The 16002-nt window shown below is 31.4% G+C and overlaps 2 protein-coding genes across 2 annotated transcripts; both read right to left on the reverse strand.

Annotated features, from left to right (window-relative positions):
• Positions 1-655: 655 nt before the first annotated feature.
• On the reverse strand, positions 656-4273 carry LOC115955965 (probable ubiquitin-conjugating enzyme E2 C). The gene is made up of 6 exons (XM_031074392.1): positions 3898-4273; positions 3663-3690; positions 2566-2796; positions 1801-1864; positions 1666-1725; positions 656-1101 (listed from the first exon to the last, which is right to left on the reverse strand). Exons 1-6 carry the CDS (start codon positions 4029-4031, stop codon positions 1046-1048), a joined length of 573 nt encoding a protein of 190 aa, XP_030930252.1. The 5' UTR covers positions 4032-4273; the 3' UTR covers positions 656-1045.
• Positions 4274-6654: 2381 nt separating this feature from the next.
• LOC115955964 (MLO-like protein 6) lies at positions 6655-13084 on the reverse strand. Its single transcript, XM_031074391.1, has 15 exons — positions 12803-13084; positions 12358-12415; positions 11994-12232; positions 11458-11574; positions 11132-11192; positions 10111-10199; positions 9589-9663; positions 9303-9397; positions 9155-9204; positions 8877-8917; positions 8576-8749; positions 8429-8464; positions 7902-7969; positions 7695-7755; positions 6655-7486 (listed from the first exon to the last, which is right to left on the reverse strand). Exons 1-15 carry the CDS (start codon positions 12923-12925, stop codon positions 7085-7087), a joined length of 1689 nt encoding a protein of 562 aa, XP_030930251.1. The 5' UTR covers positions 12926-13084; the 3' UTR covers positions 6655-7084.
• Between the last annotated feature and the right edge of the window lie 2918 nt (positions 13085-16002).

A 16002-nucleotide genomic window follows, 5' to 3' on the forward strand; every position in this document is an offset into this window, starting at 1 on the left:
GCAATAATAAGTAATAGGCTTCAAAATTTTTTTTTTAGACAGGACATAATATCCATTTATAGTTGTAACTGAGCAAAGTTAAAAAACAGAGCCTCCAAAGCGGGAGGTGGAGAATCCTTAATCCATATCACATCATCTATTATATGTTTATACTTTAACTTTTAGATATTATATAAATATAAATGTGTCGATAAATTTCAATTCTAATTTGATATCAATCTTCAGAAAGCTATAGATACAAATTCTCTTGTATCACTTATTATTTTTTATTTAAAAAATATACTATATCTTAAAAAGATAATAAAATAGAACTCCAATTCAAACATTATCTCCATCCAATTGGGGTCAAAGTGCTCAATCAATGACCACCCAATTATCCTATCAAAAAAAAAAAAAAAAACAAAAAACAAAAAACAAAAAACAAAAAAAAGAACACCCAATTACCAGGTATTCAATAATTGATTATTTTTCTATCTTTTCTCCCCCCAAAAAATATATTAATTATTTTGCGACAAAACATGTATTATTTACTCTTTACTCTTTAGTGGGTGTACCGTGTACCACTTACTTCCTTCAGACCAATGAGTGCAGTAGAGAAACACAAAAAGCAGTCCCTCTATGAAAAGGATAACACAGTACACTATAATGAATATGACATCAGAATCAAACATATCTGATGGGAGGCATCCAAATTCATTAATCACCATGTAACATAGCTCTACATCAATATTGTCACGTTCAATTGATATCAACAAATTTACAACTTCTTGTGAACTTATTTTTTGCAACTTCATAATACAAATCAACTCCTTCAGTTAGAGAAAAAGGTCTCAATCTCTTCCGGTTTCTCAAGCATCACCAAATTGACAATGTGAAACAAACTACTATATCAACAATTCAATGTTTCATTCATGACAGACCACGAGAAATTGAGAACAAAACTATACTTTGAACTTTAAAGCCGAATCTACTTTTTCCCAACTTTACAGATATTATATGGGAACAACATCCAACTTTGTTTTCTGTGGTGACAGAAGTCTATCAATCAGCTTTCAAATGCTTCCCCAGCAAAATACTGTTTGTGGACCATTTTTTGGTAATCTGCCAAAATCATTCCACAATTCACAGATAAGATATTGCTCAAATGGATAATAAAAAATTCCAATATTTTAAATACAACAAACAGTGGTATTTCAGTGACATTGTGTGATAATATATGGGAAATACTATGCCTACATTCAAAGCCAGATATGGTAGTTTGAGAGCAGTAACAATCGCATGGTGTTTAATACTGATACACTATAGCTGAGTTTGGATTGCACTGAAAACAACCCATGTCTGCGTTTGACATTTTTTCCCTGGGTCCCATGCACTATTCATAAGACCCGCAAGTACAGAAAAACGCAAATTTTGCTTTAAAATTGGGTCCCACAGCACTATTTACACATTTAAAAATTATTTTGTTACAGTGTTTTCAGTAATAAATTTTCAGTTTTCAGCAATAAGTGGTATCCAAACAGACCTTATAAATTCGTTAACTGGAGGTTGGGGTTTTTGGGACATTCATAACCACCAACAATAACCTAATCTCAAAGCTCAAAAATGTAGAAGAAGAAAAAAAACATAAATTGGCGGAAATGAAAATATGTGTATCCATTATCTAACCTTCCTTATTGCACCATAAAGCTGCAGCATAGCTGTTGAGAGGACTCTCTGGGTTAGGCTCTGCATATGAGAACTGTTAGGCACTGAAAAAAAGCGACAAAGAAAACTTAAATATGTAGGTTATAGCAACCAGACCTCCCAATAGACTCTGAATGGACAAAAGAATTGTTCTACAATCATAAGCTGAAGACCATTTGTCCTGAAGCAACATAAGAAGAGAATTACATCAGTTCTACTTTTTTTTTTGGATAGACTCTGAATGGACAAAAGAATTGTTCTACAATCATAATGAAATAATTTCACGTCAGAGCAAGTAGAACTCAATATAATCAAAAAATATTGCTCAGGTTTCAACTACTTGAACTTTAACTTATCACCCACATTGAGTCTTTTTCTTTTCACCTAAATTTCCAGTGCCTGATAAAACTTGTAACCATCTAAAATCTTGACTATTCTAACTTAATTTTCTGACCCAAAATCCATGACAAAAAAACTATCCTGTAAAATCATTCAAGTGATCTATTACTAGATCTTTTCTTTTGTATAAGACTATAAGGACAAGTGATCTATGCTATGCCTGAGTGTTCACCCTCACCAACAAAAAATTCAAACATAATTAGTTATTCTTTTTTATTCGTAAGTTAAATATGCACCCAGTGGAAGTCTTGAACCCACAACCTTACTCTCCATTCCATTATTTGGGAGAGGAAGGTGTTAGTTGAGCCATAGCTCGTTGGCAAACATAATTGAATATTCTTAATCAACTTATTCAAATTTCATCATTTTAGAACATCAACATTAACCATTGAATATTCTCCCAATCTCCCATTTCATCTCTCTTTAAGTCCAGTATTACAAAGTTTGCTAAAAGAAAGTTAATCTACCAACTTTAATTGATACCTGAAGTATGTCAAGACAAATGTTGCCAAACTGATCAACATTCGGATGGAAGCACATCGTCTCGAACTTGATTTGGGGTGGTTTAAAAGGGTAGTCCATGGGAAAACGTAATGAGAGTTTGTAAGATAAACCCTCATACATAGTTCCTTTTCCACCCTCAATCGTACCAATCCATGTAAAAATGCTCTCGCCCTCAGGAAAAGCTGATACTCCTAAATCCCCTCCACTCATCTGCAGAAACAAACTTCTCTCTCTCTATTAGAATTAGTGAATACACAACACCAGCAAAAAATAAAAAGGAGAAAAATGACTTTAAGACTTTTACGGAGAATCAAGGAAAAGCAATTCTTATCTAATGACCACAACCAACAAGAAACAAAGAAACACACTCAAAGCTCCATAGGTAAGATTGAAAATTAATAATCCACAACCCTTGTCAGAAACCGCTTAAATGACATAATTAATGATTCACTCTATTGTAAATGACATAATAACCCATTTGTTATCTAAAGACTTTTACATTAAATTCCACAAACTTAGAATCCATTTCCTATTCAACTTTCCATAAGATTCTAATCAGAATAAACAAATTTTCATTATTAAAAAAAAAATATATATATATATATATATATATATTTATCCATTTCCTATTCGACCTTCCATAAGATTCTGATCAGCATAAACAAATATTCATTAAAAGAAAAAAATCTTTATTCATTTCCTATTCAACCTTCCATAAGATTTTTATCAGTATAAACAAATTTTCATGAAATAAAAAAAAAAAAAAAAACAAATCTTTATCTATTTCCTATTCAACCTTCCATAAGATTCTAATCAGCACAAACAAGTTTTCACTAAAAAAAAAAAAAATCTTTATCCATTTCCTATTCAACCTTCCATAAGATTCTAATCAGCATAAACAAATTTTCATTTAAAAAAAAAATCATCATCCAAGAGAATTCAAAAACTGAAAGCAATTCCCTAATCAATTTCACTACTTCATTAGCCTATGACAGACAAAGATTAATCAAACAAAATATGCGGTTTTAAGAAAATCAGCACGAATCGATAAGGAAGATATCGAAGCAAAAACATACCATGAGAGACATCAATTCCTTTTGAAGCCTGCAAAAAAATAAAACTAATTAAACCAACATGAAATCCGTGTAAAGCCTAAAGATTCTGAAGTCTATATTTCTTTTTTCTTTCCTTCTTCAAATTTTCTCGGCAACCAATCACAAGGAAAAAGAAAAAAAAAAAAACTTCTTTCTTTCTTTCTTGTTATTGTTTTCTCTGGAAACAAACAGAAATTTGAGGAAAAAGAGAATAGACCTTTGAGAAACAGAAGATGTGTCGACGGGTATAGGCGAATTGGTGGCCTGTTTAAGTGGAGCCGCCGCTGCATGGCGATGATGCGGCTGCGGGATCGACGCGTTGTCCTCCGTCGGATTGGGCCGGACCTCCATGACTCTACGATCAAGATCGAGATAGTGAGACTGTGACAGAGAGAGAGCCTATCAGAAATGAAAAAAACCGATTCAACGGTTGTGATTTAATCGATCAATCAATCAATCAACGAAGTTGGTAGTCTGATGAATAGCGGTGAATTATGAATAGTGGGAAATGAAATCAATTTTGAAATGTTTGTTTGGGAAATTGGCAGTTTGGCAGTGCCACTTTGGCTTCGCTTTATTTTAGTGATTGTGAATGGTAGTTTAATCTGTTACGAATATTCTTCCTTTTTTTTTTATTATTTTTTTTAAGTATATATATTTATATTATTTTAGATAGGCATTTTCTTGTCATCCAATAATTAAAAAAAGATATTTGGAGCTCGACCTTTGCCTACAGCAAAATCGAATTAGTGTTTTGATGGGATGATAAAAAACAATTATCATGAACATATAACATAAGTTAAAATTCTTTAAAATTATTATAGTTAAGCATGATTATAATACAACCACGATATCTGTTGTGGATGTAAATTGCTAATCCTACCCATCTATGAAATAATAATATGCTTAAAGATTAATACTTTTTTCAATATAAAGATTAATGTAATCAGGAACAGTATTGACATATAAACAGTTTTTTTTTTTAAAAAAAATAGGAATAGTAATGATTTGATGACTCAACAGCTTATTAAAAAATTGTACAAAATTTAGAGTTAGCTTCTTTAAAGCTAACTTTCCTGAGGTGGGTTTTGAAGATCATTAAATTAATGATAATGATAAGATAAATGATATTGATCTAAACTATAATATGTTTGGAAGGGAAACTTGTAAAGACGTTTATGCTTTTTTTTTTTTTTTTTTTAAAAATTTAATCTGAGAATCATGTTTGTGCTAATTTCTGTCTTGATGTCATTGTTTGATTGTTTTGTCTTTTAAGGAAAGGGCACCCAGCTAATTGCCATCAGAGTCAGACTCCATATCCATAGCTCACACACTCACACAAGTCTAAATCAAAAAGGAAAAAAAAAAAACACATAAATATATATAGTAATAAAGTAATGGATTATGAGTTCATTTGTTTGTATAGTTTGAAAAATTAGCCATAATTTTGAAGACCCCCTCAAAAAAAAAAAAAAAAAAAAAAACCATAATTTTGAAGTAGTTGCATTGCATCATGTATGAATTTTTTTTTTTTATTGGCCAGAAAAATCAATATAAGCTTTTCATGGAAGGGGATTAGGATTTCAATATGAGAAGTTAGAAGTGAGCTGGTTTATATTGCCAAAAATGTCAGCTTTGATTCCAATAATCAAATTTGACATCTTAGTAGTTAGAATTGTCCCCCTACAATAATATAAGAGTTAAATAATTGATGGGGTCTGTGGAATCCACTTTATAGAAATGAAATTAATTGATTATGATTGAAATCCTGTTTGCAATTATGAGATACAATGAAGTGAATGAACTCTAGTTTTTTTTAGTGTAGCCAGAGATTTTATGTCTAATTGTCTATACATCTACAAAAGTTCGTTTATTTTGCAGTTTATTAAATGATATGGGCCATATGGCCAAGATGTCTAATTTTCAATTTATTCTATGCAGTAAAATAATTTTTTCTGGGATTTTTATTCATTATGTCTCCATTTCCAGAGATTGTAACCATGTAGCTCATAACATTTCTTTTATTGTTGTTTTAGAGCTTTTTTGAGCCAAAAAAAAAAAAAACCTATATGTTCTAGGATAACAACCATTAAAATTGTGCCAAAAAAAAGTAAACAGCGATTAATATTATAAATATATGTGAATCTAATCCAAATTCATATGATCATATTTTGTTGGATGCCAGGTTGCCAACAAGATATGATGCTTTATTTGCTGGTTGTCTTTCAAAAATTGCAGGACTCGTCAGAATAAACTATTAAAATGGGGTTACTAAGGGGACTATTTTTGTGCCTTTTTTGTAGGGATTGTATAAAATACAAAGATCACTTGTTCTTTGAATGCCCATTGAACAAGAGAATTATGGCTCCAGGTTGAAAGCTTACGTGGTTACGCCTAACTCGGTTAATTAAGAAGGCAGACCAGGCCTGAACTCCTTCAATGGAGTGTTAAGGACTTGAAAGGAAAGGGAATCTAAAATCTGTAATCTGCAAAAGTTGCGGCTGCTGCAATATATGATATTTGGCTCTAAAGAAATACAAGAATTTTCAATGGGGTCATCAAGACTGGGGAAAGCATTAATCATGCTATCAAATGGGATGTGAAGGCTAGGATTGGTTAATTCAGGAACTTTAAATACTCCTTTACAGATCAAAATTCTCTGTTACTTGTGGGGCATTCCTTGTTCAGTGTTCAAAGTGTAGGTGGAACAGGTTTAGTTAGATGCTGGTCTTGGTTTTAGTCTTTCTGTTGGCTTGTATTTTTGCTAGTATGTGGCTGTGCTCCTGCAGTTTTTGCAGCTATTCCTATTTACTGCTTGTAGTATAGATTGTTAAGGTTAATAAAGTTTCTGCTCATTCATCAAAAAAAGAAAACTATTGCAGGCCAAAACACACTGATATGTATTATTGGGCAGGCAAAAAAAGAACTTGTGTAGAACTGCCCTGCTAGTTACATGGATCTTGGCAATGGCAGATTATTCAAAGAGGCCTGATATGGAGGCTACAATACTTGTTTCATTGCTGTTCATGTACAACTAATAAAGGATCACCATCAAACTAATATGTACTCACACATTTGCACACTCACACTAAAAATTTTCTGTTTTATCTTGAGAAAAGAAAAAAAATATATAATTTATGGCAAATAAACAAAAAAAAAAAAAAAAAAATCTTCTCTCTCTCTCTCTTTTTTTTTTTTTTTTTTTTCACTTGTAAAAAGAAAAGTATTATTCACGATGCCTCAAGCCCTCGAAAAAGAAAAAAACTGTCAATCCTAATTACAAATGCTTGAATCATCCTTGCCACTATTGGTGCACAAGTGCCAACCATCTGTCATGTACAAAAAATGTACACTGTGGTATAAGTATGTAACAGTCTCCTATGATCCAATCTCCATTTGCTTATTCATTTGCTAAAGGAGAAATCCGACGAACCAATGTTGATTTCATGTTGAGTACGAATGGGTCCTGGAGCTGGAGGCAATTGCATTGAGCTAGGATCTTGAATTGACTCGAGCTCCAGGACTATGTTACTTGGGGATGGCACATCTTCTATGTCCGAATGATCATTTTCGACATTAAACCTTGTTGGAGATGCATGCGTGCTATCAAGGCTGCTATGGTGATAGTTGTGCAAGAGGTGTAACGGGGACATGCCATGTGTTGGAGTTGCTGGCCTACTTGAAAGGGGTGTAGTACTCTCAGAATGATGGCTATGCTTAATGTTCTTTTTGGCTGTGCGATGCCAATTTTTCAATGCTGTTGCCACTTTATCATTAAAAATGGTGGGTTTCATGGTAGATCCCATCTGTAAAATCAGTCCCAAAAAAACAATTGGTTATAAATTGATGGTAATCATCACCAATTCACAATGGTCCTCTTTTACTATGGTATCATAGTTTAGAGTACACTAAATTTATTCTTAGTTCTGTACCTTTTTCAAGCTACAAGACCTATAGGTGTAATAGTACTATATATATCAAGAAGTTAGAAAAAGATATGCTATCATTTCTCACCTGAGTCACCAAAGCATAGAGAGGCAAAGTCACATAACTGCATAGAAATTGTATGACGACCCTGAAGAAAATGCCAGTGTTGTTAAGATTAACAATTCTTAAATTTAATGATAATCAATAATCACTAGTCCTTAATCATCTATATAAATCTGAACAAACACACCAGCATACAGAATTCTATACATGGGTATTTGTGATGAAACTCACCCCATTGAGATTCTGACGACGAGATCTGCAGTGCGCCTATGGAAGCAATTCCTTAAGCCAAACTCATACTGAAAGAGGTGAAAACATATAATAGGAAAGTTAGAAAATGCTCTCAGCATATGGTTCTCTTGTAGCAATATTCTATATCCTAAAAATGGATTAAAAGAACAGAATCATGTTGCCCCACGTTAGACAAGAAACAAAGTGACATATTAATTAAGAATTAAACATGCTAAATACAGCAGGTATGATCAAGTTGCCTTGTTAATTTTTATTTGTATAGTTAGCTCATGACTCAAAGAGCATGATTTCAGATAGAATAGAATAAGGATCCCTAAGGCTATGATTGTTGTTATTGTTACAGTTCAATTCATCAAAAAAAAAAAGTTAATTAATATTGTCATCATTTAAGCACCAGACATATGATTTTTAGCAATGAAAATGTCACAAAGGACTTCTATAGCAGTGCAGACATCATTAAGTACTTTATAAATGATAAAATAGTTGAGCAGAAATGAAATGCTTACCGTACTCCAAGCAAAGAAGGCCAATTGAAATGCATTCTGCCATTAAAAGTCATCACATAGAGAGGCCAAAAGCAAAAGAGGTTAATGTTAGAATCCTCATATATAGATTGACATACTAGTAATTTTCTTGATGTAAGTGAAAGATACCTGAAAAAGAACCAAGTGAATGAGAAAGAGGATGAACTTGGGGCGTCCAAACCAGAAGAGGTCATCACCTAGCTGCACCACAGGTGCACCCCTAACCACAGCACCTCTATCCTGAATGCTTAGCCCCATTTTTGTAATTATGACTAGTAGCTTTGTCCCCACCAAGAGTATTACCTATAAAATTCACAAAAAAAAAAAAAAAAAACACATTATCTTCCATTTATTATGCAACAACCCAAAATTAGAATGAGTTCAAGGTTTTTTTTTTTTTTTTTTTTTTTTTTTTTTCCTGGTTGCTTACAATTAATGGGAGAAATGGTAGCCATAAATAAGAATTCAATCCTGTCCAAATATAGAAAGAAACATTTATTAGTCAATAATTACTAAGACAATCCATACCAAATTTGGTTTCAGAAATGAGAATTGACACAAAATAATGGGCCCTGGCTGTATTCTAGTAAAAAACGAAAGTCATACACTGTGCTTCAAGTTCAAATTAGACTAGGCCCATATTCTAAATTGAGAATTCTGCCCAAATTTGTCAATAGTTTAATGTCCAAGAAGTAGCGTTTAGCTTACCATATGTGTTGGACACTAGGAATAACACAGCAAAGAACCATACGATTGGACTGCACATGAGAATTAAGGTTAGGAATTAGGATTATTCTAAGATAATTGAAAATCAATCAAAGAAAGAAATCAAATTCTAAAATGTTGGAGCACCAACCTGATGCCCACCACAACTATGAAATCCTCTTCAAGTGATCTGCTAATATATTTTTGGAAATCGAATTTTGTTTCACTTTCGGGTGGCAAATGTGCCTGAAAATCACATTATGTATCATTGGAGTTCCAGTTATAAACATGAATTTATATATATATATATATATATATATATATATCTCTCTTTCTTAGGAGATGACATATACACCTGAAACAAGATATAATTTTTCTTTTCTCATTAAAGTGTATAAAAGCTTGAATATTTTGTTACTCCATATATAAAAACTTACCATGATAAATCCATGTCTCAGTGTAAGGTAATCGACCTTGGTAACTGAGGTAAGGAATTGTCGAAAGAAACACACCTGATGAAAGGAGGAGAAAGAGCAACTTTAAAATTTGTACCACAGTTAAGTATTATGCCTTTAATTTTCCAAAAAACAAAAAAAAAAAAAAAAAAAAAAAAACACCAAAATTTTAGTATATAGAAAAGTAGTTGGAAGTCTTAATCGTACTTAAAACCATGCACTTTCTGAAATTATTGTTTTATTAATTGCATTCTCAGGCTTTTTACTTCCCCAAAATATTTTTCAAAAAACTCCCTCAAAAAAAAAAAAAAAAATATATATATATATATATATATTTCAAAAAATATTTGACCACCTCCCGGGTTCCATGCAAATATATCATGCACATGCAGAGTAATTAGTTTAAATAATAAATCAATAAAAATCTTTTTAACTACTTAATAAATTCACATAAATCGGGTAAGGATGTTGTAATTTCAATTGGAAACTCAACTCCTAACTTACAATCCAAAGCAAAATTGGTGACTTGCTCCAAAAGTTCAAATGTCTTCGCCCGAATGATGTATCCCTTGCAAACCTAAACCTCTCTGGATCTGCATCACATAAATCATTGTATGTATATATGTCACACCCATCAAGTGCATAATTTTTATTAACATAACTATCAAAAAAAAAAAAAAAACCTTTCATTTTATTTTAACTTAAATTGGCATCAGCAAACCTCAACTTGACATTGCACGGGCAATATAATAAATGTACTAATTAACAGAAGCTTAACTAGCCACCCAATCAGCAAAAATAGGTAAAATAAATAAAACATTAATATTGCTATCATAGCTAAAAACAGCATGAGAAATGTTAGACACATTAATTTTCATAATTTTTTTCTTGATTGTTAAAGTGCTAAATTGTAATGAGAGTAACATCTCTTTTATATAAATCTTTTAGTCATACCATTTTTATTATTATTAGTATCAACCATAAGTTCATAACAAATCACCTTATCAATTAAAAAAAGGAAAAAGATAAAAGATTATAAAAATTATTGTACAACTATTCTCTTTTTGACAAGTAAATATAAAATAATCCGTTGTTTTATTTTATATTAAAAAACAAGGATGTGATGACTTTGTGAGCCACTTTTGTCAATTATTTTTTTGGTGTTTGACGAGAGAGAGAGAGAGAGAGAGAACTCTGACCAAGTCCATAAACAGACAAATTAACTAATTTTTTTTTTTTTTTGAGAAAGTAAATTTTTAAACTAATTTGACTTACTTGAAATGGGTACAATTTTTAAACGACAACGTGCATGCATTTTTGACTTAAACTTTAGGCAAACTCGGTCCCGGATATCTTTTATTTGTCTACGAACTAATTGTTTGTTTTTAGTTTTTATTAGCTAAGGCATCGCAGTGGTGTATAGTAGCCTTGAAACTACTACGTGTATTCCCACATAAAATAATGAGAAACAAAACTTGATTGGTTAGCTATATTCACCCGTCCGAAAGTAGTACGTGAGGCATACCGTTATAGTATTGGTATTCAAGTGTCTTTGTTTCGTCCTCCCAAACCTTCCATTTTCTCATCTGCAATCCATTCCAAACAAGAATTTAATTAGTAATCATTCGAATTTCAAAGTAATTATCAAAACACATGCTGTGTGGGGTTCACTAATAATTATCTTATGCTGACATATACAGAATATATATATATATATATAATAAACACATTTGTGAGAGAGATTATTATATATAAGATATCTTCTGGGCTCACATACTGTCAGATATGGTGCATAAGATAATTGAGAGAGAGAGAGGTGTGGCAATTGTGTATGGTAAATTAATTAAGTACCTTAGTTCTGCCCAAAGCCAAGGTGGTGATGCAGTAGAGCACATGAACAACAGCTAACACAAAAATGAATACGTGGAGCTCGTGAATCCCATATGCAGATACCAAGGCCACTTTACCCTACCAAAATGTCAAACATAAAAACTTTACAGAAAATAGAAATATCACAAATTTTATTATGCAAATTTTATAGATTGATGTGTTATAAATTACAAATTATGGTTCAAATATTATTTATTTATTTATTATGTTGTTAAATAGGCACAAATTACATTGATTAATTACCATTTGCCATTTTAGTTTTCAAAGCTGAAGTCAAGCTTCTACAGCCAATTCATCATAATTTATTTGTTCCATTCCAAGTCTTCAACAACCTCTAGGTCCTCTATCCCAATAATGAAAGACTATTCATTGGTGGTACCACAATACTAAATTCATTTACATTAACTAGCTATAGTAGCTATGCCAGAATACCAATATATTTGGAAACAAAAAAATAAAAAGAGAGACAAAAGAAATCATTCCTGAGTTAGCTTTACCTTTGTTGTGCATTTGTCAATTACTTTTGCAGCTAACATTCTTCGTGAACCGAAATCAAAATCCAAAATTTGTAGTAGTTTCCGTCCTTCGTTCTGGGAATTTGAGTATGCGCTACTACTCTTGTCACCCTTTTTACAAGGGTGCCAAGTGGCTCCAACACTCTTGGGTATACATATATTAGTAATGGGTGTTTGAAGCACTATTAGGAGCAAGGATATGAATCCCATTATCATAAGCTCTGGAGGGAAAAAAAAGGGTTAGGCTTTGGACAGACTTAACTTCTTCTTTTTTAAGACATGTTTGAGATTAGATAAACTGAGTATTAATTGTAATAATATATAAATGATTATGGTTTGTCAGTACCTCCTTTGATCTTTTCAAGGGCTTCATAGAGAGCTCTTTTGTGTTTGTTTTTTAGCCACTACAAGGAAATGAAAGAATCTCAGTCATCATCAAGAAGAAAATACAAACAATATAGGAACAACAAAAATAGTAGGTTGGACATATCACAAACAACTTCTTTGTTTCTCTCAAGCATCAGAGAGCAAAATTCAAGAAGATTTGATACAAAAAATGATTGTTGTGTATATAGGTCTGACCCCAAACTTTAATTTTGAAGTTCATTGCATGAATAACGTGAGCTATATATAGATAGATCTCTATTTAAGCCAACCGATCGACTGGCAAACTTAAAGATTAATGTTTAGAAATCATGAATAGCTATATATCTACCACCTTAAAAACTATACTATATAAGATAACTATTAAAACTTTTTGGTGGGACATTAAGATAAACAGGTAACCTTACCTTTCCAATGATATGAATAATATGTTCAACGAAGATAGAAATAAGAACCAACACGAAGCACACCACCGCAACAGCCCATGTTGGCGTTTCCTCTAGTGTACGTTCATACTCTCCTACGGCCATCACAGTGCCCTAGCCCTCGATCGAAGCAAAACTCTAAGAAAGTTTACAATAAATAAATGGAAGAGATTGCTGCAGGGATGAAGATATGGATAACTCTTTACAAGTTGTTCACAGCAAAGATTTAATGATTGCAGCTTGCAGTTTCTATACGTATGTTATATTAATGCTGGATGTATATGTGTGCAGAGAGAGTGTTTGTTGTTTATATAGGGAAGACAGTCTAAGGTTACAGAAGAGACCGAGAGGGTAAGACAAGGAATAGAAGACTTTGACATTTTCAAAGATTGGACGTTTGGAGAGAGAACCAAGATTTATAGGTGTGCAGTGACGGTGCCACCTTATTGTCAGGTTGGTCCTCGTCAGGGTGGTCCAGAACCACCTTGATCTGGAAAAAAAATTATATATAATAATTTAAAATTTTATATTTATTTACCCTTAAAATGTTTTTTGAAACCACTTCTATTTTTTTATGTCAATAAAATTAAATTTTGGTCTATAATTTGAGCAATTTAACAATATATTAGAGTCTTTTAAACAAAAAGGAAAAACTCAAAAAAAAAAAAATTTATAATAAAACTATTACAAGCTAGGTAGTAGCTTGATTCATTCAACTAAGCACACTGTCCAATACAACACAATTTTCAACATTTTATTATTTTTTTATTATAGTATTATTTTTCCTCACTAGACATATATTACTTCTCATTTTTAATTATTTTTTCTTGTTTATTCTTAACCACACACGTCTTCTGTCTCTTCGATTTTTATACTTCATACTTTTAAATTTTATCATATATTCATTTACACTTTTACATCTATGTTTTGCCTTCCTTCTTATTCGTAACTTTTGTGTCTTCTACTAGTACCAGTGCGGCAGTGCCTCTTCTCAAGTTTTGAGTCTTAAATTTCTCAATACGATTTTTTTTTTTTAGCTGTACATGTACCTTTGTTCATTTCTTTTATTTTCATTTTTTTCCCCTTTTGAGGTTTTTTGATTTATAGAATACAAATTTGTTTTGGTTTTAAGAACAATTTTTTTTTTTTTTTAAGCGCAAACTTCATGCCGGCCGAATCTTGAATTTCGGCCAGTATTTACCGAAACACCCGAAATAGACCGAAATAACCTGAAATTTTTTCCAAAGTGGAATAGGGTGGGTTGCTGTTCCGGTTTGTTTACTGGCACAATATTTTCCAGCCGTTACTATCGGAACGGAATGAAATTAATAATATTGAATCAAACATAATTACCTAAAGGCTAAAAAGAAATAAGATTGTGTAATTTATACTTTCTAAGGATTACCCTGAACAAAATTTCTGGAGCCGCCACTGTATGTGTGTAAAGAGAGTGTTTGTTGTTTGTATAGTGAAGAAAGTCTAAGGTTACAGAAGAGACCGAGAGGGTAAGACAAGGAATAGAAGACTTTGACATTTTCAAAGATCAGACGTTTGGGGAGAGAACCACTAGTATCAAAAAGTTTATCTATTAACAGAAGAATTAAAAGAAACTTTTCTCCTATATTAATTGTTTCGTGGATAAAGAAAAGAGAGTGAGAGAAAAAGTTAGAAAATACCACTAAATTAACTTTCTTTTATTTTACTTTAAGTGTGGGTTTATATTATTCCTCCTAAGAGATGATGTAATAAAACATTTACTTTTAATATTCTCTTTATCTGTGATTCATACTTTACTCAATAAGCGGGATTTAAAAATGGTAGTCGACTTTGAATTTAAGAACCCCAAAGAATGGGTTGAGTGGTTTCTAAATCTTAAGGTCTCATGATCTCGTTTCTCGTGAGATCAGAAAGGTTTTATGTTTGAAACTTCTAGCCAATAGCTTTAGACAAATTTTAAGAGATTCTAAATAATCTGGTACTTGAAGAATGTTGTAGACATATAGGTAAGTTGAACCAATTTAAAATCTTATTCATGCTCTTTGTTACCTCTTTTCTCATAATACTCTCTAACGCGGGAGTAAAAGTGGGAGAACTACAAAAAAATGTACGTTGACAAATAATCTTATTTGACTGATTTACTCCTATTTTAATAATTTAATTGATTTTTAAAGAGTAACAATAATTCATTCTGACATTTTTCCCCTCTCATTTTTCTTGTGTTCCTAACTAAATAAATATTTTTATTTATTGTGGTAGCAAAAACTTTAGAACTTTTTTTTTTTTTTTTTTTTTTTTTTTTGTGGACAAGAAAATTTGTATTATAGCAAACAAAAGATTGAAACATGCACACAAAACAACAAAGTTTAACGTGAATCAACCAATTCTATGTCTATATATACAAGAGCAACACCGACACCAAATGTACATTGTCTCTTTCTCCTTTTGTCTCTACCATAGTGCTGTGAATTGTGATAGAAATTTATTTTATTTTGTATCCTTTTCTTTTTATTTCTACCCTTGAACTTTTTTATTCTACCTTCCAATTAATAAAAAAAGTAAAGAATTGTGAGTCTCACTCAAACATTGACTAAGGTAAATGGGTAATTCACATGCACCCCCAAAATAAAAGAAGAAAAAATAAATCTGAGTAAGTAGTTTGGATCTAGAAATGATTCTATCTATTTGCTTTTAAAATTAACAAACGTGATTTTACAAAGATTTGATTTTGACAGATATATAATACGTCATATATTATATATATTCTATTAGATTTTAATTGTATTTCAATTTTTTCAAATGTGTCATTCTAATTATTCTATTATTTCATACCAAATGTCTCTATATTTTAAATATCCTCTAATTTCATGTCAAGTGTCCTTCCAATTATATTTTAGTTTTGTATCAATTACTTTTACATGCAAATTCGTATATTAGAAAAAAAAAAAAAGATTATGCTAATATATATAATGTACGTTTGTGGGTTCTAATTAGTTCAACTGATAAAATTTTTTATTATTGAATAAGAGATTTAAGGTTTTTCTCAAAAACCAATTAGTATTTTAGTCTGATAATAAAAGACAATAATTATAGAACAGGCTACATAAATTGAAATACTATTGTATCAATCCAAAAAAAAGTATAGTTATAAGCTAATTGTTATTTAATCATAATACTAACCATCA

Source organism: Quercus lobata, chromosome 8 (genome assembly GCF_001633185.2).
Source record: "Quercus lobata isolate SW786 chromosome 8, ValleyOak3.0 Primary Assembly, whole genome shotgun sequence".
NCBI lineage: Eukaryota > Viridiplantae > Streptophyta > Magnoliopsida > Fagales > Fagaceae > Quercus > Quercus lobata.